General features: G+C 53.2%; 1 protein-coding gene across 4 annotated transcripts in view; it reads left to right on the top strand.

The window, feature by feature from the left end:
* The window catches only part of CPNE5 (copine 5), a 107,919-nt gene that overhangs the window by 76,190 nt on the left and 9,262 nt on the right, over positions 1-22,467 (top strand). For 3 of the 4 annotated variants that reach the window (XM_027771931.1, XM_006148633.1, XM_014587868.2), the window contains 4 exons: positions 3,897-3,938; positions 6,606-6,681; positions 16,423-16,476; positions 20,774-20,835. In XM_027771931.1, coding sequence (XP_027627732.1) covers positions 3,897-3,938; positions 6,606-6,681; positions 16,423-16,476; positions 20,774-20,835 — 234 coding nt within the window. Of the gene's footprint in view, positions 1-3,573; positions 3,624-3,896; positions 3,939-6,605; positions 6,682-16,422; positions 16,477-20,773; positions 20,836-22,467 lie in introns of those variants that run through there. The other variant, XM_014587870.2, reaches the window with a different exon arrangement.

Raw genomic sequence — 22,467 nt, forward strand, 5'->3', positions numbered from 1 at the left:
AGCTGCCACCTGGAGCTGCTTGTCCCAGGGTCTGCCATCTTCCTTGTCCACCTCACTGCTTCCCGGATTCAGCTCTTTTGTTTGTTTGTTTGTTTGTTGTTGTATATTTTGTTTTTAGAGATTTTTCCCTTAGGGCATGTGCCTTCACCGAGAGAGAGAGAGAGAGAGAGAGAGAGAGGAGACAGAGAGATAGAGAGAAACAGACACAGTGAGAGGGAAAGTGGGAAATCATCCCCCGAGGGGTGTCCACGCCACGATCCCTTCTCCATTCTCCTCCTGGGATCCTGGGTATGCATGCATAGGCAACTGGCATGATTTTTGAGCCACCGGGTCTGGGACTCGAACCTCAGTTGGCTATGTGGGAGTCCAGTAACGTAACCACTATGCCATCTGCTGGTCCCTGGGCTCTGTAATTTTAATGCCAAATAAGATGCTCCCTTTGTGGGCCGCAGGGGCCATGTCATTGCCCCCCTCCAAGAGCGCATTCTCTTGGACGCTGTCCCCAGAAGTTGGAGTAAGCCTCACACAAGCCTTTGTTGGGGTTGTGCTGCTACAGGCCACAGTGACACCTGCAGTGACCTGGGGCAGCCCAGGCAAGGGCTGGACGGTGACACAGCTGTAAATCAGGTAGCCACAGCTATGGCTGGCCTTTCCCCGCCTTCCCCGTATCTGGGCACCATTTCTCTCACCTCCCCCTCCCCTGCTGGAGGTTGCAGCCTTTGAGCTAATCCGACCCGCAGGCTACGGACATCCCAGGACCTAGGAGCGGGACTGAGGCCAGGACGAGCTTGTAGAGGAATCTCAGGCTCGGAGGTCCCAGCCTTGCCAGTTCAAGTCTCCCAGGGAGACTGTCCAGGCTGAACCCCAGACCAACTGTCCTGAATCCCTGTGGCGAGGCGCGGCACCAGCACTTCTGAAACTCTCCCGAGTGGGAACACCAGTTCACCTGCTCAGTGGCTTTGGCTGCTCGTTAGCATCTGTCGGCAACTTTGCAAAACTACCCATGTCTGCACTTTACCGGGCCAATTAAAGCCGGCCTTCTAGCTGTGGGATTAAGCAATTTTCTCCAGTGATTTGTGTCATATCCAGGGCTGTCACCATTTGGGATTCTCCTCTGAGCATGTGGCTGTCATGATCCAGTCCCTGCAAAGGCCAGTGGTGGTGGTTGGAGGAGAGGTGTCCTCGGCTGGGTGTCTATGAAGGTCCCCTGCAGAGCTGGAAGGCCCCAGGGGAGGACAGGGGTCGGGGGTGGAGGGACTAAGTGGGGACAGGGAGACTGGAGTCTCACAGGACTGGGACTGGAGCCCTGGACTGGGAGGCAGGGACTTGGTCTTGTCTGGCTTGGCCCCTCACCAGTCGCTGGGGACGTGTAGCTGGTGGAGGGCATCACTCCAGACCGTGCATACCATAGTCAGGTTCGTGGGGGAATTTAGACAGACTTCTGGCTTTTGCATGGGACTTCAGGGACTGAGCCTGGGATCTGTGCATCCAGAAAGCTTCCTGGTAGTTCTGCCAGGCAGCCAGGTTTAGATGCCTCTGAGGTCCCTCTCGGCCTTGGCATTCTGAACAGGGAGTTGCAGAGCCCACGTCCCCAGGCTCAAGTGTACCCTTATTTAAGTAAATTTTTTTGGAGAGGTTTTTGCTATAGGGCACGTGCACTCACCAGAAAGACAGAGACAGACAGAAAGCAAGAAATCACCCCCTGGGGAAATGGCCACCCCACAATCCCTTCTGCATTCTCCGCTCAGGACCTTGGGGACGCACGCACACACACACACCCACACACCCCCCCGGCATGAGTTTCTAGCCGGCAGGTCCAGGACTCGAGCTGCCAGGTCCAGGACTCGAACTGCAGTCAACTACGTGGGAGTTCAGCAACGTAACCATTACACCATCTGCTGGTCCCTGTATGGCCATTATTATCTCTGTTTATTTAGCTATGTTTTAATTTTGCCAGAAGGCATGTGTACTTTGCCAGAGAGAGATAGACAGGGAGAGGGAGCAGGAGAAAGCAACCTCCAGTGGGGCGTGGTGAGGCTGTAATCCATTCTCTGTTTCTCTGTCCCGTTGGGATTTGGGAGCGCACATATGCTCAGGTGCTTTTTTTTTTTTTAAAAAGAATTATTTTACTTTATTTATTTTTAACTTTATTTATTTATTTATTTATCTATCTATCTATTTTAATTTGGCCAGAGAGGGACAGAGTTAAAGTGAGAGAGGGGAAGTAAGAAAGCAAGCCGTCTGGGTGCGTGCGCTAACCAGACAGACAGAGGGAGACCGAAAGCGAGAAATCACTCCCTGGGGGGATGGCCACGCTGCAATCCCTTCTCCTCCATTCTCCTCTCGGGATCTTGGGCACACACGCACAGGCGCCCAGCGTGAGTTTTAAGCCACTGGGTCCGGGATGTGAACCGTGGTCGACTACGTGGGAGTCCAGCGACATAGCCATTACACTAACTGCTGGCCCCCCTCAGTGTGCTTTTTAAGCTGCCTGGTCTGAGATTCGAACCATTCTGTAGGCCATGTGGGATGCGGCTCCTCTAGCCATTAGGCCACAAGGCCAGTTCTTTTATTTCTACCTTGCAATGATGGTTTGTGGCTTAGGGAGGTAAAACGACACCCAGGTTCCACACCTCAGCCCCAGCGTCCAGGCCTAGGTCATCCACGTCCACGTCCATCTCCAGCCCACTTCTTCCAGCTCACCAGCTCACCTTCCAGGATGGAGGCTTTTGTTTTTTTGTTTCTTTTCTCCAAAATAATTCACCTCAGAGAGACGTAGTTTTCTATTTTTTACAAGAATTTAAATATGTCTTTGAATGGTAGGCTTCGATGTCTGCCCAATTTTACATGCGGACTAGTTGACAAAAAGCTAGTCTGGGCATTCCTTCCTTCCAGAACGGCTTCTACCCCGCCCCTTCTGGCGAGGAGGTGCATCTGAAGGGAGACAGCGCCTCCTTCTGGGGGCCACAGAGCCCTGAGGAGAGGCGTTGGGCGAGATGAGGGGATGTTAACAGGGTGTTTCACCTCATCTGGGAGGCCGCCGCCTCGGTGTGCCCCGTTTGGCACTGAGGGCTAGGGACCCCGCCTCTCCAGGCCTCCCCTACCTCCGCAGACTGTGACCTGCTGTGGGATGGGCAGCTCCCCTCCCCTGGGCATCCCCGGAGGGCTGAGCAGCTGGCACCAAGGGTTAACCGGCAACCCGCCACCTCCCTCCTCCCTGCTCTGGTCCGCTAGCCTGTTGCCATGGGAACATGGCTAAAAATAAAATGGGCTCTCAAAGCCCAGCCCCATGCATAGGAGTCAAAACAAACTAATTAAAGCAGCCAGGCTAAAATGTGAAGATAATTACACCCTCACTCAGGAGCCAGTCGTGGGCATGGAAAACTCAGCAGGCCATCCCCGACGCAGGCCCCTGGGCCCAGCTCTGCCACGCAGGGCCGGCTCCTCGCCACTCAGGTCCCCCAGACCTAGAGGCACACTGGACAGTCCTGTTACCTCTCCCCAAAGGAGTAGACCAACCCCCTGCTTAAGATCCAGGGAGCACAGGCCACCACACCTAACATAGCCACAGCGAGGCTGGCTTCATGCTGGGCTTATGCCCATCTGGGGTGGCCGAGGAAAAGGTGGGGTGAACCAAAGGCAGAGGCTGGTCTTCCACATCCTCCTTGAAATTTCAGGAAGTCCCTACCAGCTCCGGGCTGCTTCTGTCCCTAAGATGTTTACACGAAGGCCTCAAGATAGCTCTGTAGTCTGCCCAGCTACCACCTCCCCACCCAGGTTCCTGGAGCCTGGGGGTGTCCTTGCATCCCCTCTGGCCCAAGACCATGAGGAGGCCCATCTTCTGCCCGCATGGATGCAAGTTCAGGCCACCTGACCCAGGGCTCTTTGTCTTACAGGACTATCAAGGTGGAGGTGTACGACTGGGATCGAGATGGCAGGTAAGCGAGCAGGAGGGCCACAGGTGAGTGAGCGGGTATACGGGCAGCCACTGTGCAGGGACGTTGGCCCTGCCATCTCATGGGGAGGGCTGTGCCCAGGCCCTGAGCCATGGCCACTCTGGGGGTGAGGAGGCCTGGGTCCTCCTGTGGGAGGGCTCCACTGCCACTGTGGCTTATCCCACCCAGCTCCATGAACCATGGAGGAGCTCAGTCCTGCAGAATATGGTGCAAGGGGCCTAAGAGGCCTTTCCCCAACTAGCTGCCGGGTGGCCACCCCGTGCCTGCAATGTTCTCAGCCTTATGATTTTCTGAAGTTGCATGTTTTAAGGTACAGTGGCCCCTGAGCATTCATGGCCATGTTCTCTGTGCAAGACCTGGGGCCAAGCGTTTTTAGAGCTCAGCCCTCAATGACTCCCTGCAGTCTAGTCGGAGGGCTGATCATACACACCCAGCCCTCGGCCCCTCAGAGGAGCTGTCTGCAGAGAGCAAGGCCTGGGGGAATGGGCCCCAGGAAGGAGCACATGAGTGGACTCGGGAGCACTGAGGCAGGGCCTGAGCCGGACGGTGCCTGGCTGCTGGGACGGGCATTCCCACTCTGAGTCTGTGGAGACCAGAGCCTTCGCCTTCTGCAGAGCTAAGTGCCCCCAAGGAGCCAGTGTTCCTGGGCATTCAGATGACAACAAGAGCAGGCCTCGGACCGGCAGGTGGCGTGGTGGTTAAGGTGCTGGACACTCCCACATGGTCAATCACGGTTGGAGTCCTGGACCTGGTGGCTTGCTTTCTCACTTTCTCTCTCTCTCTGGCCAAATTAAAATAAACAAATGAATAAATAACATTAAGTAAATTATTCTTTCTAAAAAAAAAGAGCAGGCCTCTCCAAGGTTTAGTCCAGAACCCTCAAAGTGCCTATTCATCTGTTGACCCAAATCCAAATATGTCACCCTGACTTCTGTGACGTCTCTATTCTGTGGCACCACCAAGGAGTGTCGTAGGGGGACTTCAAAATCCCATAATCTCCTTTGGCACCTCCCAAACCTGTGGAGTGGACAGGAACTGCTATGTAAAGCGCAGTGCAGCCCCCAGGTGGGCCCAGCCCCTCCCTAAGGAGTGCGCCTACCCGCCACCTTCCTGTAAGGTCTCTAGGGCTGACAGTGCTGCCGCTGCCCTGGTTAACCCCCTCTCTCCCTCCTCTTTTGCTCCCTCGCGGCCAGGCAGACCAGCTTCACGTTCTGCCCGCAGTTTATCTGGCCTTGCCGTCATTCCCCAAACCTCTCCTCTTCCATGTCACCCCAACAACCAGCAGGTGCTGCTGGGCCCCACCCTCGGGTGTTTTCGGAAGGCCGAGGGCTGTAAATAGGTAGAAGATTTTGTGGCTCCAGCGGTGCAGACCCCAGGGACGCCTCCTGGGTGTCGCTCTCCAGCCGGAATGCCCAGGCCAGCGGTCAGCACTGCCCTCGAGCAGGGACCGGGAAGCCCAGGGGAGCTGACCCCAGGGTCAGTGGGAGTTCTGGTTTTTAGCTGCCTTTGCTGCACTTAACATAACTCACATAAATGCACCTCAGAGGGTGTGGCCACTGCAAAAGACACCCCAGCTGCCTGGCTGGACTTGGCTCTAATTGTCTTTTTGTTGTTGTTAATTTGCTATAGGGCACGTGAGCTCACTAGAGAGAGAGGGAGGGAGAGAGAGGGCACGTGAGAAATCACTCCCTTCTCCATTCTCCTGTCGGATTTCAGGCCCGTATACACACGCACCTGGCATGTTTTTCAAGCTACTTGGTCCAGGATTCAAACTGCACAGTCGGGCGCATATGGTCTAGCTGCCTTAACCACCATGCCACTGGGTATCCCCCTCTAATTGTCTTTTAAGAAAATTATTTACTTAATTTTATGTCTTAATTCATTTATTTTAATTTGACTAGACACACACACACACACAGAGAGAGAGAGAGAGACAGAAGGGAAGTGAGAAAGCAAGCCACCACGTCTGGGACTCGAACCAAGGTTGGCCATGTGGGAGTGTCCAGCGTCTTAGCCACCACACCACCTGCTGGTCCCTATCCATTTGTTCTTCCATGTACTTTCCTTTTCCTTTTTTTTTTTTTAATGTTATCAGAAAAATGTCAAATATACAGGAAAGTAGAGAGTTTAATGAACGCCTCTAAGCCTATGACCTGAATTTAATCATTGTTAAGTTTTACTGTTTTGCTCTATCTCTACTTTGTGAATGTAGTTTAAAGTCAGTTATAGACAGGGGGCATTTTTACCTCTGAATATCTCGTTGAGAATGTCGGAAGAAAAGGGCATTCCCCCATGTAACTATAAATGCCATTATCGCTCCTGACTCATTGCACAGTTATTCTTGAATACCATTCAATATTCATTTCCTTCTCACATTCTCCCAGTCGTCCCCCACATACCTTTTACTGCTGGTCTGTTCAAATGAGAATCCTAGTAGAACTGGGTCTCATTCTTCCAGGGCCCTGCTCCCTGCTGGGTAACCCTGCGATTTCCTGCTTATGGGTCACACTGGGTTCGCCTCCCGGGAGCCTTCCTCTGCTGGCGTGTGCCCGGGAGTGGGAGGCCAGGCAGAGCAGAGAGCCAGGGGAAGGAACGTGTGAGGCAGGGCACAGCCTGGGCCCGGGTCTCAGCCACTGTCTTCCCTTGCAGCCACGACTTCATTGGAGAGTTTACCACCAGCTACCGGGAGTTGGCCCGCGGGCAGAGCCAGTTCAATATCTATGAGGTGAGGCGGGGTGTGCGCGGATGATAAATGGCTCCCAGGGGTTGAGGACCAGAGTGAGTCCCGTACTGGGCCGGGGGCTTTGCGTGTTTCCCTGTGAAGTGGGTGTTACCGTCCTATTCTGCGGTTACGCAATCAGTGACAGAGAGGCCTGAGGACTTGTCCCAAGTCACGTGGTTCAGTAAGGGGTGGGATGGAAGAAAACAACTCAGACTTGTCCGACTCCAAATGGCTGAGTTATAGCGCCCCCCAAAGGGCACTTCCTGTAAGACCGGCAGGGAACGGGAGCAGGGGCGGGGCAGAGACCTGAAGGCCTGAGTTTAGGCAGCCCTCTGCCTTCCATCGGAACAGTATGGGTCCTGCCAAATAGCTTAGCTTTCCTGGGAGGAAGGAGCCAGGAGTCAGATACTCCCTTTGCTCTAGATCTGGAGCTGCGCCTTTGACAAGGCCCCAGTCGCTCCGGGATAATAAACAGCAATTCCCCTCAAAGGACAAAGGCTGGACCTTTGGTGTGCGTGCCCTCCCCACCCGGGGCCCCGCCTTGCAGAGTTGGCACCAGCCCCGCTCCTGTCTGCGTGGCCTCCTGCCCCTTCTCCCTCTGTGAATGTTCACCAGCCCCACTTAACGACGGGTCCTTGTAGCCCTAACGACCACGTGGGTTCTCCTCCCGGCTCCACCACGTACTCGCTCTGCGACCCTAGCTAAGTGCCGAGCCCCTCTGTGCTGTGCACCTGGACATTAACTCCGTTAATGCGCTAGTGCCTGGCGCGGGGGCCAGCGCTGTCTTCTTTCCCGTATCGCAATCATCCCGCGAGACTGGCGTGATGGCACACTAGGGGTCACCCGGCTGGTGAGGCTGACAAGCGGGCCTTGGGCCCCAGCACTGCCGCTCACCCTTTCAATGCTTTGCTTCCCCGGCTGTGTCTCTGTTCCAAGGGAGGAGGTCTTGTGTTCCAACTGACAGGTGAGGTGACAGCCCTTTGGGTTGCTGCCCTTTGCTGGTCAGGACACTGCTGGCCACACAGTGGGTACGTGTTATACCATGGGTGGTCGGACGGGGAGGGGCGGGGCTTCAAAAACTTCGTAGAAAAATGTGTAGTATGAAAAACTACGTGTGGATTTCTAACCATTTTTTGCACCAAAGTAAACTCGTACTTGAACTCCATTTCCCATGAACTTTTTGAAGCCCCTGCGTGCCCCTGCGTGCAATCACACATTGAATTCCATTGAACATGGCTACTGTGAAGATGGAGCCCGAGGAGTCTCTTTGAAAAGGTTCTAATACAGGGAATGGCTTTGTTTTCTACATCTCCCCCCAGGCAGAGAGAGGCAGGCACCACCTCGCTCTGGCCTCTTTGGAGGAGGTTTTTAGGAAGGTGAGAGAAAGGGTCAGACTGCTGAGAGTTTGACTTCTAAAGATACTTCACAGGCTTGGGAACCAGCAGTTAGCGTAATGGCTATGTTGCTGGACTCCCACGTAGTTGACCGCGGTTCGCGTCCCGGACCCGGCGGCTTAAAACTCATAGCGGGCACGTGTGCGTGCGTGCCCAAGATTCCGAGAGGAGAATGGAGGAGAGGGGACTACGGTGTGACCATCCCCCCTGGGGGGTGATTTCTCGCTCTCTGTCTCTATGTCTCTCTCTGTCTGTCTGGCGAGGGCACGCACCCTATAGCGAAAACCTCTCCAAAAAAAAAAAAAACAAGATACTTCACAGGCCCAGAAGGGGGCGTGGTCTTCCAGGCTAAAAGCAGAAAACGCTGCGTTGACTGTTTCCCAGCTGCTGGCCTTTGCTTCTCTGCTGTCAACCAGAGAACCTGGAAGAGCTCTCGTCACACGTCCAAAGGCCAGCAGCTGGGAAAGGACTTCCACTCTGGCAGCCCCCGGGGCGGGCTTAGGACCATGGTGGGTGTCCTGGGAGCCCAACGTGGGCCGAGGAAGGTCTTCTTAGAGTCAGAATTGCCTGAAGAGGGGACAGGCTTCCGCTATGGAGACCTCCACCTGGGCCCTGGTCTCGCCTGGGTGTCAGACTCCTCTGTCCAGTTGTCTGCTGGCCCCTCCTTGGACTCAGCTTCTCAGACTGCAAGTGTGGGCAAGACCTCCCACAGCACTCCCCTCCTCCAGGCCAGCTCTGTCTCCTGTGTTCCCAGCACAGGGGCCCACCCCCAGGGGGGTCATCCCAAACACCTTCCACTCCTCGCTCCACATCCAGCCCACACCCGAACACTGCCCACTGTGCTGTAAAGGCATGTGTGCTTGCTGGAGAGAGAGAGCGAGAGCAATCACCTCCTCCGGGGATGGCCACGCTGCGATCCCTTCTCCTCCATTCTCCTCTCGGGATCTGGAGCATGCATACACATGAGCTAGTGAGTTTCTCAGGCCACCGGGTCCAGGACTTGAACTGTGCGCGTGGCCATGTGGAATCCAGCTGTCCTCATCACCACACCACACTGGCCCTACCGTCTGCCTTTCCCATTTGTTCTCTTCATCTCAGACTGCCGCTGTCACCCCCATCTTCTCTGTGCAGGGCTTTGCAACAACCTCTTAGTGGCCTTCTTGTCCCCTCTGCCCACCAGGTAGTGACAAGAATGTGCCACCCAAATGTAATCTAACCACATGGCTCCGCCCCTGCTTAAGCCCTGCCCCAAACACCTGAGCCTCCTGTGCACAGGGAGGCATGTGTGTGGCAGAGGAGATCCCGAGAGATGCCCTCATCCCGGCTGTGGTCTCCTGACCTACAGCGTAGCCGGGGCTCCTTCACAGGGGACACCGCACCCCCGCCAGCCACCTGCAATCGTGTATGGAGATAGAGACCCCTAGGAGCTGGCCCTGCCCTTCCCTCTGCCCACCTCCCATTTCAGCCTCCACCTGCCGTTGGAGGCTCTTGAACCTCTATGCTTCTCGGCCTCCATGGCCTTCATGCCGGTGCCTCCACCACCTATCTTCCCCTGGTTAGGACCTGCTGGTGCTTGGAGACTCCTTTTGGATGCTCCTCCTCCAGGAAGCCCTCTTCACCAGCACCCCCACTCTGCCCCAGGGACTGGACTAGGAACTGCTCCTCAGTGCTCCTGGGGCTCCCTGCGGCCTAGACTACGAGGCCCTCAAGGTGAGGGTGGTGTTTCACTCACTGCCATACCCCAAGCCCATCACAGGTCCTGGTCCCTAGGTGCCACTCAGTGCCCCTGCCCCCTCCCTGTGCTTAGGAAGGCAGATCCCAGCTATTTCGGGGGCCCTGGGAAAGGCAAAAGGAAAGGCGGCTCAGTGGAGTGGGCAGTTCCTGGGCTGGCCTCTGGGGGGTGCTGCCCCCCACATGGACCGGCACAGTGGCAGCCACTTAGAAAGAGGCTGGTCCCTAAGGGTGGAGGTGTGGAGCTTCCTCCGGGCCCACGTCATGCAAAGACCTGAGACGAGAACATGCTGTATTAGGGACCAGCAGTTAGCGTAATGGCTATGTCGCTGGACTCCCATGTAGTCGACCGCGGTTCGCGTCCCGGACCCAGTGGCTTAAAACTCAAGCCGGGCGTGTGTGTGTGCGTGCCCAAGATCCCAAGAGTAGAATGGAGGAGAAGGGATTGTGGCGTGGCCATCCCCCCTGGGGGGTGATTTCTCGCTTTCTGTCTCTATGTCTCTCTCTGTCTGTCTGGCGGGCACACGCGCCCTATAGCAAAAACCTCTCAAAAAAAAAAAAAAAAGCAGCTATATTAGAGTGGGAGTGTGGGATATGAGCTTATTTAGTGATCACCCAGAGGGCGTCAAAGAAATGTCCTTGTGGCCTAGTCTGCGGGGTACCCTCAAGGCCCCAGCAAGCCCGTGTCCACTCTCTGCTGCTGGGAGGCCTACTTTGGAGGAAAAGTTTGAGGTCAAGCCATGGTAGCGGGTGCGGCTAAGACATTGTGGTCCACTGGCTGGAACCCATGGGAGGCCCTGGTTCAAGTCCCAGTCCAACCCGAAGGCTGGTGCAGTTGTAGGTACCTGTTCCCCCAGTTCCCCCCAGCTCCTGGGAGGCTGAGGCAAGAAGATGATGCCAGTGAGACTCTCTAAAAAGAGAATGAATATTTATAATAAATAAAGCATGAGATGCACTCGGTTCTAATAGTGCAACACCTTCATACGATGAGTTGGGAAACTGAGGCATAGTGCCCCGTGGGGGCTGTTGTGCCATCCTCTTGACAGCTTGCTTAGGAAGCTTTTTGCGTGTGAACGTGTCTGTGAGCGCGCCGTCGCTGGGGTAGCCCACGTGCAGGTAGGGGGCCGCTCACCCTCAGCCAAAGGTGCTCTGAGGTGGCTCTGGGCTTCTCAGCACAGCTCTCTCTGCATCTCCTGCAGGCCCTCCGTTTCCACCTGTACAGCCTGCCAGCCCTCCCACCAGACCTGGGCTCTGTGCCCCAAAGCCTGTTCCTTTCTGTATCTCCTCCATTGCCCCTGACCGCTCCCACGCCTGCACTTCCACAGCCAGCATCTATGGTCGCCCCTTGCTAATGCCATCCCGGCCACGCGCAGCACCTACCCACCTCCCCGCAGGGCCCAGCACCTCTCACCTGGATGGCCATGGCAGTAAAGTAGTAGCAGTAGGGCCAGCAGGGGGACGGAGTTTGAAGAACCGGATCCCACATGGCTGATTCTACAGGTTGAGTCCTGGACTCGGTAGCTTGAGGACCACACCAGGCATGCGTGTGTGTGTGTGCGCGCGCCCAGAATCCTGAGAGAAGAGTGGAGGAGAAGGGATTATGGCATGCTGTCCCCCCAGGGATGATTTCTCACTTTCTGTCTCTCTCTCTCTCTGTGTGTCTCTCCCTGGTGAGCACACGTGCCCTATGGCAAAAACAACAACAAAAAAGTGGTAGCAGTAATAATAATAAATGAAATAGCAGCTAACATGTATATAATACTTACTATATCCCAAGCTCTGTTCTAAGCATGTTACTTATATTGACTCATTTCATTCCCACACCCTTCTTTTTTTGGAGAAATTTTGCTACAGGGTGTGTGTGCTCACTGGACAGACAGACAGAAAGTGAGAAATCACCCCCCGGGGGGATGGCCACGCCGCAATCCCTTTTCCTACATTCTCCTCTCGGGATCTTGGGCACGCATGCACACGCCCAGTATGAGTTTCAAGCCTCCAGGTCCAGGGCTTAAATTGCGGTCGGCCACGTGGGAGTCCAGCGATGTAACCATTACGCCATCTGCTGGTCCCCCACAACCTCCTGAAGGTAGGTACTAGGTACTTTTTATTTCCAGTTCTACAGACAAGGAAACTCAAGCGCACTGAGGTAAGGCCACACAGCTGGTGGGTAGCAGAGCCAGGCAAGCACTGCCTGAGTACCCCTCGTCCTCCCCTACCGAGTCCTAGAGCCTGCTGTGGTCTTGGTCCCTAGCTTAGAGGTCACCAGAGTCCCCTGCTGGCTTCTGGGCGACATTCGGACATGCCACTTGCTGTTCTAGGCTCTCCTACTCTTGCTCCTTCAGCTCCTCTGACGCATTCACCCTGCGGCTTTCCCATCAAATCCTGCTGCCCCTCCAGCATGTCCCGACATGGGTGTCTCCGTGCCCAAAGCCTTCCTGCCCACAGTCTGCCTTCAGTCCTACCTGCCCAGGGAAGCATTGCTGCTCTTCCTAACTGGAGCCATCTTTCCTTCCTCCGACTCCCTTGATCCTTCTCTGGCTCGCCTTTTTGTGTGGCCCTTGTCACTTACTGCTCTGAGGACAGATGTTCTTTCTCAATCTGGAGTGACGATCCTAAGGGAAAGGAAATGGTCCCCCCTACCCCGACCCCATCAAGATGTGTTAAAGAGACGTGTGGGTATTTCTCATCAAGGTGGCCCCAATGCATGGACACCTGGCCTAGGGACAGGAAACCTCGTTTCTAATCCCGTCAGAACCCAAAGGCTGGGCGACCTTAGGCAAATCGCTTGGTATCTCTGTGCCTTGGTTTCCTTACCTGTGGAAGAAGATATCAATACTCACTCAGACAAAAGAGGCCATGGCTAAAGATGCGGCCAACGGCGCCTGCAGGGAGACAGGAGATGTGGGCGAGCAGAGAGGAGCTCACCAGAAGCTCACGCTGACGAGTGGCCGAGTTGCTATGAAAAGTGCCCTGAAAGGGGCTTCGACTTTCCACGTTTGTTTGTTTGTTTTGTAAAGAAAAGTTGTAGAGGCTCAAGTGAGAATACAAATGCGGTATCTTAGTCTATTCCTGCAAGGCCTCGATGCTTTTCATGCACGTCCTTAGCCGGACACTCCCAGAGATCGCTCTCTGAGGAGTGACAACTGCTAGGAATCATCGTGCCTTTTTATTGAAAATGTGATACATGCAAGTAAATGGGTGAGGGGCAGTAAAAGATTTACTCTAAGGAACAGGGTATACAAAGCATGGAAGCAATAATTATAAAACATGCTATTTGTCTTGTTAGCTCAGGTAAAGTCAATCACAGTTCTCAGGATGAGGAAGTCCATTTGTCTGCTGTATCTTCTTCTTAGATCTTGATTACTGGGAAGGGTCTTTTGAAGAGGGGGCTTGCAGGATGTTTGATAACTTCAGTCCCGGGCCAGGGCGATAAGTTGCTGGTTACAACGACCTAGATGGAAATCTTGTCTTGCTAAGTAAAGACACAGTTAATATATGGACTATCTATACATTACAACAATAGAGGGTGAGTCTATGATCTTATATGGGAAAGGAAGATGATCTTGTAGCTCCGGAGACAACACAGGATGTTTTATTAGCAGTTTTTCATAGTCAACAGCACATAGATGAGAAACTCTTTGTAGTTGAAAGCTACCTGTTGCTTTAGATAAGAGCTCCCAGCTAAAATGGTTAATCTTTCTGTGGAGCCCTCAGCTTTGTTTATTCTGTTGTCTCAGCCAGGTTTTTTCCTCTAATAAATCTGTGGGTTCCTGCATTTTGTTTGTTGAGTCCTGTCAATTAGTGAGTTCTTTTGTTTTATCTCTGAGTCTCTGTTATGTGGTGAATGTGCTGACTTAACTAGCGTGAGTTAACTTGGCCTGTAGCTTTAACAAGAGGTATGTAAGTAAAACTAACCTTAAACTAACTTAGTCTACATATGCTTCTAATGCTAATTTGGTTTATACTAACTTAATCTATATGTTAATTTTGGCTTAAAAACAGACAGGTGGGGGAGTCTTAAACTTCCTGATCCTCCTGTCAGTCTTAGGGAACCACATTCCTACAAGATCACTAATTGGCTTTATTGCAATGGTTGGGGGTGATGTTTTACCCTTACAGGGTACCGTAACAACAGTCGAACTCACAGCAGAGAAATTGAACACCGGCCAGTTCAAGGACACAAGGGAGAGCTCGTAAACTGGGCCTTGCCTCAGTTTCTTCCCAGTCCAGGCCTTGCCTTAGAATGGGAGGCAGCATCCTTACCAGCTTGTGTTGCCTGCATGGCCCCGTCAGGGTAGTTTATAAACAAGGGAAATTTCTGTCTTACAGTTTAGGGGCTGGGAAGTCTCTCCCAGGCACTCACATCTGGTGAGGGGTTTCCGCTTCAAAGATGAGGCCTTACCTGCGTCCTCACACCACAGATGGGCGGGGTCCCTCAAGGCCTTCTATAAGGAGAGCCCTCGTGACCTGACCCCCTCACAAAGGCCCCATCTCTTGAGCTCGTCACCTTGGGAGTGAAGGTTCAAATCTGACTTTGGGGGACAGCAACATTCAGACCACAGCACACAGTAAATGTGAACGTCCCACGGGGCTCCCAGGCAAGTGGCCGGCCTCACTTAGCCGGGGTTTCTCAGCCTCCGCACTGTGGCTATTTGGGACTGAATCATTCTGTGTCGTAGGGGGCTGTCCTGTGTGTCGTAAGACGTTAGCATCCCTGGCTTCTGACCACTCCCCTAGTTGTGACAACCAAAACTATGTCCAGACATTACCCAATATCTCCTGGGGGACAAAGTCACTCCAGTTTTTTTTTTTTTTAAAGAAGTATTCCACTTTATTTATCACATTATTATTATTATTTTAATTTACTACAGGGCACACGTGCTCACCAGTGAGAGACAGAGATAAAGGGAGAGAGCAAGCTGCCAGGTCTGGGACTTGGTCAGACATGTGGAAATCCAGCGCCTTAACCACCATGTCACCTACTGGCTGGCCCCTTCTTTTAAAAAAAAAAAAATAAATAAAATCTGTTGGGTCTGACAGGTGGCCTGATGGTTAAGGCACTGGACTCACACGTGGCTAACCACAGTTTGAGTCCCAGACCTGGCAGCTTGCTTTCTTATTTTCCCTCTCTCTCTCTCTGGTCAAATTAAAATAATAATAATGGATACAATTAAATACTCCCCGCCCCCTTTTTTTAAAAAAGAATGATCTTATTTAACTTTATTTATTTATTTATTTTAATTTGTCCAGTGAGAGACAGAGTGAGAGAAAGATAAAGAGAGAGAGAAAAAGAAAGTGAGAAAGCAAGCCGCTAGGTCCTGGACTTGAACCACGGTTGGCCATGTGGGAGTCCAGCGTCCTTCACCACCATGCCACTTGCTGGCCCCATAAATTATCCTTTAGAAAATAAAATAAAGGGGCCAGCAGGTGGCACGGTGGTTAAGGGCGCTGGACTCCCACATGGCCAACCGTGGTTCAAGTCCAGGACCTAGCGGCTTGCTTTCTCACTTTCTTTTTCTCTCTCTCTTTATCTTTCTCTCACTCTGTCTCTCACTGGACAAATTAAAATAAATAAATAAATAAACATATTTAAAAAAAAAAGAAAAGAAAAGAAAATTTGCCAAGAGCATGAACACTTGCTGGAGAAAGACACAAGGGGAAAGAGAAAGAGACGTCACACAGGGAACGGTCACACTGCAGTCCCCCTCTCCTTTCTCCCTCCTCTCAGGAGTTTGCACACACATGCACACACAGCCAGCATGGTTTTCAAGCCCCTGGGTCCCGGGCATGAATCCCACAGTCAGCCATGTGGAATCCAGTCGCCTTAACCACCACACCTGCTGGTCCAACATCCCTGGCGGAAACTATTGAGTTAGCTCACCCACAGTGTGTGTGTGTGTGTGTGTGTGTGTGTGTGTGTGTTTTGAAGAGAGATTTTTGCTATAGAGCATGTATGCTTACCAGAGAGACAGAGACAGGGAGAGAAATGCCCCCCCGGGGGATGGCCAAGTCGCCATCCCTTCTCCTCCATCCTCCTCGCGCGCTGCTGCGGGTCTCACCCTGTGCTTTATTCTCTGCCGACAGGTCTGGTTTGGAAGTTAAGGCCGGCCCAGGAAGGACAGTGAAGAAAGTTCTAACTGCCATATGAGGGCAGTGGTGGGACTGAGAGGGAGCCTCACAGGCCATGGGCGAGTCCTGAAGGAGGAGGGAGATTAGATCAGTTGTGAGCAGAGAGGAGGGCATTTCGGGTGAGAGGAGCAGCCTGAGCCAACTCCAGAGACAGGCACAGACAGGGCCACTTTGCGACATCTAGCCCTCTTCGGCTACACGGGGTGGCAGGCAGGTGTGTTTGGGGGAGCACTGGGAAAGAAGGTTAGGTAAATATTATTCTTGGTGTGTGCATCGTGGGACGCCGGTCTAATCAGGGAGTACACTTGTGTAACCCTAAATGCTGGTCTCCCAGAAACCTCCCTAAACCCTAGTCCCCTAGCCCGGGGGTCTTTACACCCCATCCTCTGCTGGGGTGGGGCCACACCCAGGAGACTCTGGAAGCTCTAGGGGCCCAGCCCTGATTGCTTGGAAAAGCTCCTTCTTACCTGGGAACTGGTTTTTCCTGCAGGTGGTAAACCCCAAAAAGAAAATGAAGAAAAAGAAATACGTGAATTCTGGCACGGTGAGTAACCACCCCCTCTGCAGCCAGGTGTGGACATCCTGAGCCCCAAGCTAGGTCTGGCGGCTGGAGTCACATGCTCCTATGTGTGTGTGTGTGTGCAGCATGTGGGGACAGACCTGGGCGTGAGGGGGTGGATGGTGCAGACCATACCGCGGGCGCTGTCCACAGAGTGAGCAGTTGCAGAGAACGCCCATGGGACTTCCTGCAGGAAGAAAGAGGAAAAGGGAGCGTGTTTACTGTTGGGCCCTGCTCTGAGAAATCCCCCAGGTCGGTGCTTTTCATAGGACATTTCCCCAGAGGCAGGTATTATATCTTCTTGTCATGAAGGAGGAAGCCACGGCTAGGGCAGGGACCTGACTCAACCAGGGCCACATGCTGGAACTCCAGAGATGGGACTCCAGAGCCAGCAGCTGTCCAGGCACAGTCCCTGCTCACCCATGATGACTGCTGGAGTGACACACCAGCCCTGTGGCTTCCAGGGGCTGGACTTCATGACATTTGTATGTTTATTCAACAAATATTTACTTAGCGCTGCCGTGGGCCAGGCACCATGCCAGGCATAGGAGATGCGGCCAGGAATGACAGAAATCCTTGGTGCTTATATTCTAGATGGGGGAGACAGACAACACACACACACACACACACACACACACACGGAGAGGTCTTCACAAAGTTCATGGAAAATGCATATTATGAAAAAAACTATGCTTGGACTTCAATATTTTTTTACACCACAATGAACTTGTACTTTAATTCCATTTTCCATGAACTTTTCAGAGTCCCCTCATGCCAACCTGTACATGTTGGGTAGTCATGAATGCTCTGAAAAAGAGGTGTAACAAGGTCCAGGGGTAGCGAATGGAGCAAGTACTGCAGATTTGGGGAAAGGAAATTGCAGCTGCAGGGAATAGCACATGCAGAGCCCCTGAGGTGGAGCACACCATCTTGCTGGACACTCCCAGGCCAGTGACCCAAAGGAAGTCCAACCCCTTGCCATTCAACAAAACACCAGAGGCAAAGTGGTTGATGAGGGAGGAAAGGAGAATGCACTACACTGTAGCCACCCTGGGAAGACAAGTGAGAATATTTGTGACCAGTTAGCCAACTTCTAGATGCTTTCCTAGGGCCTGGGGAGGCCTGAGCCTAATGGCTCTCTATAGGAATGTGTAGAGCAGGTTAATGTTTAGCTGGGGGGAACAATCGTGTGATTAGTGTTTGAGATAGGAGTTTCAGTCTTAGCAGAGGGGACAAACATTCATCTTGAAGACGGGAGTTTCAGTTTGTGGCTGGGGCAGAGTTCCAGTTTGTGGCTGGGGCAGGCCGTCCCTCATTGTTTCAAGCTCCAGGTTGACCATTTGTCTACTTGGAGTTCTTGTGAGATATCTCAGCAGATCAGGCAGAGGGAAACAGTTTGGGATTTTAACGAGATGAAGCTAGTCCGAGTAAGCAGGCTCCTGTTACGGCAGTGCTTTTTTTTGGTGGGCGGAGGTTTTTGCTATAAGGGCGCGCATGCTCACCAGAGAGACAGAGAGACAGAAAGCAAGACATCACCCCCCAGGGGGGGATAGCCATGCCGCAATCCCTTCTCCTCCATTCTCCTCTCGGGATTTTGGGCACAGACGCACACGTGCCCGGCATGAGTTTAAGCCACCGGGTCCGGGACGCAAACTGTGGTCAACTACGTGGGAGTCCAGCGACATAGCCATTATGCTAACTGCTGGTCCTAATAGTGCTTTTATAGGACAAGTCACTGTTTTGCGGGGCAGACAGACCAAGCTCATCCTCTCTGTGTTCTCTCCCCATGGTAGGGGCCCATGGACCCATCGTAATGCACCCAAGCTTAGTCCTTCACTTCCGGCACACTGCACTGCAATGCAGACATTGAGGGCTCCTCAGAGGGACCCTATTTTCTGCTTGTAAATGGGGCTCACGAGTCAGCCCCTCCCGGCTTACTGCCCAGGGCAGCTGTGACAGACAAGTGGGAGACGCAGCTTAGAAACCACGAAGTGCTCTCTCTGCCCATTCAAGGAGACTGACCGCCACTTTTCTGATTGGAACTGCTTCCCAAGTGGGAGCTTGGAGTCCTATGAGGGGACTTCAAAGAGTTTGTGGTGAAAATGCAATTAATATACACGTTTCTTTTCATATAAAAAACCCCAAATGTTTGATTTTTTCCTAGTACACATTTCCCTCGAACCTCCGGAGACCCCTCGTATTTCCTTTGTCAGTAGCTGCAGCGTTTCTCGTAGGGGAAGCTGTCAGCGTTTGGGCAAGGTTATCATCACCTCACAGGACTTCCTCATGTATAATGGGATGTTTAGCACCCCGGCCTCTCCCCATGCCTACCAGCAGACCCCCGTCCATTATGAGGACCCTAGACTCTCCCTTAAATTCCCCAGTGCCCCTAGGGGGTGAAGCCCCTTCCCCTTAGCTATCTAGCTAACACTAAGGAGACTTGGAAACCATGATCTCACGCAGTCTTCTGACCCCAGAGATGATGGCCCAGAGAGTAGATGTGACTTGCCCAGGTCAAGGTGAGGACGGAGCAGTTCTGGGCATTGTTCTTTTTGACTTTCCTTTGCTCCAGCATTTCCCAATCTTTGCTATTAAAAAAAAAAAAAATCACCTGAGGGGTGAGAGGTAGCAGCAGGTTGCATGGTGGTTAAAGCACTAGACTCTCACGTGCTTGGGAGTGGTTTGAATCCCAGACTAGGAGGCTTAAAAATCACACCGGGGGTGTGTGCATGTGTGCCCAAAATCCCAGGGGGAGAATGGAGAAGGGTTGGGGTGTGTCTGTCTCCCCACGGGACGATTTGTCACTTTTCCCCTCACTGTCCCTCACTGCCTCTCTCCAGCAAATGCATGTGCCCTATGGCAAAAACCTACAAAAAAAAAAAAAATCACCCAGGATCTGGGGTGCTTATTAAAGTACAGCCTGAGCTGATGCCCTGGGGTTTTATTTTAGGATGCCCAGACTGGGGCCCCGCAATCTGTGCTCCTCATGTTTTACAGTATCTACTGTGTGCAGAGGCCTGCAGAGTTGTTAAATGGCCAAGAGTCAAACTGCATTTCTAACCAGCGTCAAGGTGCTGCTGGTGCTGCTGGTTCAGGGACCACACTTTGGGTAGCAAGTCCCTGGGTGAACCAGGCAGGTTAGGGAAATACTTTATTTTTATTTATTTATTTATTTATTTAGAGAGGTTTTTGCTATAGGGCGCATGCGCTGGCCAGAAAAAGAGAGACACAGAGAGACAGAAAATGAAAAATCATCCCCCCCAGGGGGGATGGTCATACCACAATCCCTTCTCCTCCATTCTCCTCTCGGGATTTTGGGCACGCACGCACACGCGCCAGGTGTGGGTTTAAGCCACCGGGTCCAGGACTTGAACCACGGTCATGGGAGTCCAGCGACATAGCCATTACGCTGACTGCTGGTCCAGGAATTATGACAGGGCCCAGGCTGGGAGGAAGGCGATGTGAGAGATGGTCAACTCTGGCTGCAATTTAAATTCACGAGAGGCACTAAAGAAAGATCTCTGAAAGTCTAGCGTAGCTCCAGCCCAGGATCCCCACCTGCCTGATGTTTTAAATGCTCCCTGGGGAGTCCATCAGAGTTGAAATCTCTGTGCCAGTCCCTGCCTGGAGAGTCTGAGCCACCGCATTAGGAGGGAGGCTTTGTCATTCACCTGGTGCCTAACACCGTGAGTGCAGAGCCCAGCTCAGCACTCGCAGACCCTCCCATTTCTCAGGCGGATGCCTCATCAGCTCTGCCTGGCTCTCCTAGCACTGATAAAGATGGCTGAATCGGGGCCAGTAGGGGGCTCCCTAACTACAGGTTGATTATTCCTGAGACAAAATGCTCGGGACCAGAAGTGTTTCAGATTTAAGGTTGTTTTTGCTTTTGCTTCCCCCCGCCCCCAGGTTTTGGAATATTTTACACACACAGTATGTAATGAGATATCTTGGGGATGGGACCCAAGTCTAAATAAAGTCATGTGTTTCATATACACCTTAGCCATATATCCTTAAGGTCATTTTATACAGTGTCTTGTATCCCGACGTTTTGACTGACCTGTCCTATGAGGTCAGTGTGAAATTTTCCACCTGTGGCATCATGTTGGCACTGAGGAGTTTCACTTGGAGCATTTCGGATTTCAGGTTTTCGGATTACGGGTGCACAGCCTGTGATGCATGCAGTCCATGTTGAATGCTCTGTAAATACCAGCCCTCACATCACGTCGTAACCATCTCCCTGACCCTGAGCCCCCCACTGACCAAGCCCCCTTCTGTTTTCAAGGTCACCCTGCTCTCCTTTGCTGTGGAGTCGGAGTGCACCTTCCTCGACTACATCAAAGGAGGGTGAGAGAGATGGGACCCGGCTTCTTCAGCCTTAGGGAGAGGGATGGGGCCCCATGCACCAGCACAACCAGCTCTGGCCCCCCACCCTGGTCTTTTTGAGGCCTTGTCAAAGCCTAGGGTGCTGAGGTCTGAGCAAACCCTCAGTGTCTGCGCACCCAGAACCTGCACCCCCGGATCCTGAGCAGCTGCAGAGGGAGCTCCTGAGCCACGGAGGCCAGCTGGCTGTGCGGGGGTGGTAGGGACTCTGTGACAAAGAGAGCCCTGGGCTGGGGGAGGTGGACAGAACCCTGGTGTAGGCTCCAGGGGCCCCTCTTGGCCATGCATTTGCTGGATTACTGTGGACTCGTCATTTCCCTTCTGTGGGTATAAGCTCCCTGCCCTGTGCACAAAGAGATTGAAGAAGGCTCCTTCCAGCTCTGAGCTCCTGCTACCTCGGATCTTCTGGGCCCAGGGGAGGGGAAGTGCTGCACCTGCTCTGTTACCAGGGTCCAGTACGGGGTGGCGAAGCTGGGGCATGAGCCAGGGATGATCCTGGGGGTGGTAGGTGGTCAAACAGGAGTTCAAAGAAAGAACCCAAGGGGATGGCATCCTAGCCAAGGCCAGCAGAAGCCAGGAGGTTCCAGCCAATAGCTCATGGAAAGTGAGCCTGGCTCCAAGGTGAGGACCTGCCAGCGTGCTCCCTGCCAGGACAGGTGCCAGGTCCGGGCGTGGGCAGCCGAGAGCCCGCAGGTGCAGGCAGGTGAGTGACTGCACCTGTCTGGAAAGGAGACAGGCAGGGGCAGCTGCCAAGGGCTCATGCATAAACCAGGCACTTGGCTGCCTGGTTCTCCAGGGCAGAGGGAGAGGGTTGGCCCTGGGAAGCCACACGCACTTTCCCATGACACCGCTCCCCACTGCCTCGAACTTGCAGTCTCGGAGTTACAAGCTCTCCTACCCGCTGAGCACACACCGTCTCTCTGGTCCCCCCAGGAGGCTTTTCTGCTCCTACCAACCCCTCCTCTGAGCTGATTCCACTTTCTGCACTTCCTCCCTTCCCAGTAGCCTTCTCTATCCCATTCAATGACCGCCCCTTCATTCTATAGCACCTGGTCATTTCAGACCGTCCTCATCCTGTGTCCCCGTCTCTCCGTGGACTTACAGGACACAGTGAGCAGGCCAAGGACACTAACTGCTTTAATAGAACTTGCCCCAAGCCACGTGCCTCGTTGGTGGCAGGTCTTTTTCTCACAATATGCTGCATTTCATTCCACATTCCACGGGCGTTCCTGATCTTGGCACTGCCTGTCGCACAGCTGCCAGGCAGGGTGTGACGAATTTGGAGACTGATGAGTTAAGGGACTGCATGCTCATGGGGCAGGAGCCCCCAGAGGCTCAGCTGCTGGCAAAGTGAGTGCTGCCTGTACTGGGCAGGTTCGAGCCTTGAGCCAGCCCTCTCCACCCTCCCTGTAAACACCCAAGAGAGCCAGAGTGAGAGCACGGCGTGCGTGTCCAGGCAGGAAGTTGATGGAGGCTTTTGTCTAGGGATCTTCTCCCTGGACTTGCCCGCCTGGACCCAGGAGGAAGGGTCTGGGCACCTCTGCTCCACGTCAGATGGGGGAGCTGACTTCTCAGCAGCCTGTCTCTACCCGCAGG

Source organism: Tupaia chinensis, unplaced genomic scaffold, assembly GCF_000334495.1.
Source record: "Tupaia chinensis unplaced genomic scaffold, TupChi_1.0 Scaffold000238_1, whole genome shotgun sequence".
NCBI lineage: Eukaryota > Metazoa > Chordata > Mammalia > Scandentia > Tupaiidae > Tupaia > Tupaia belangeri.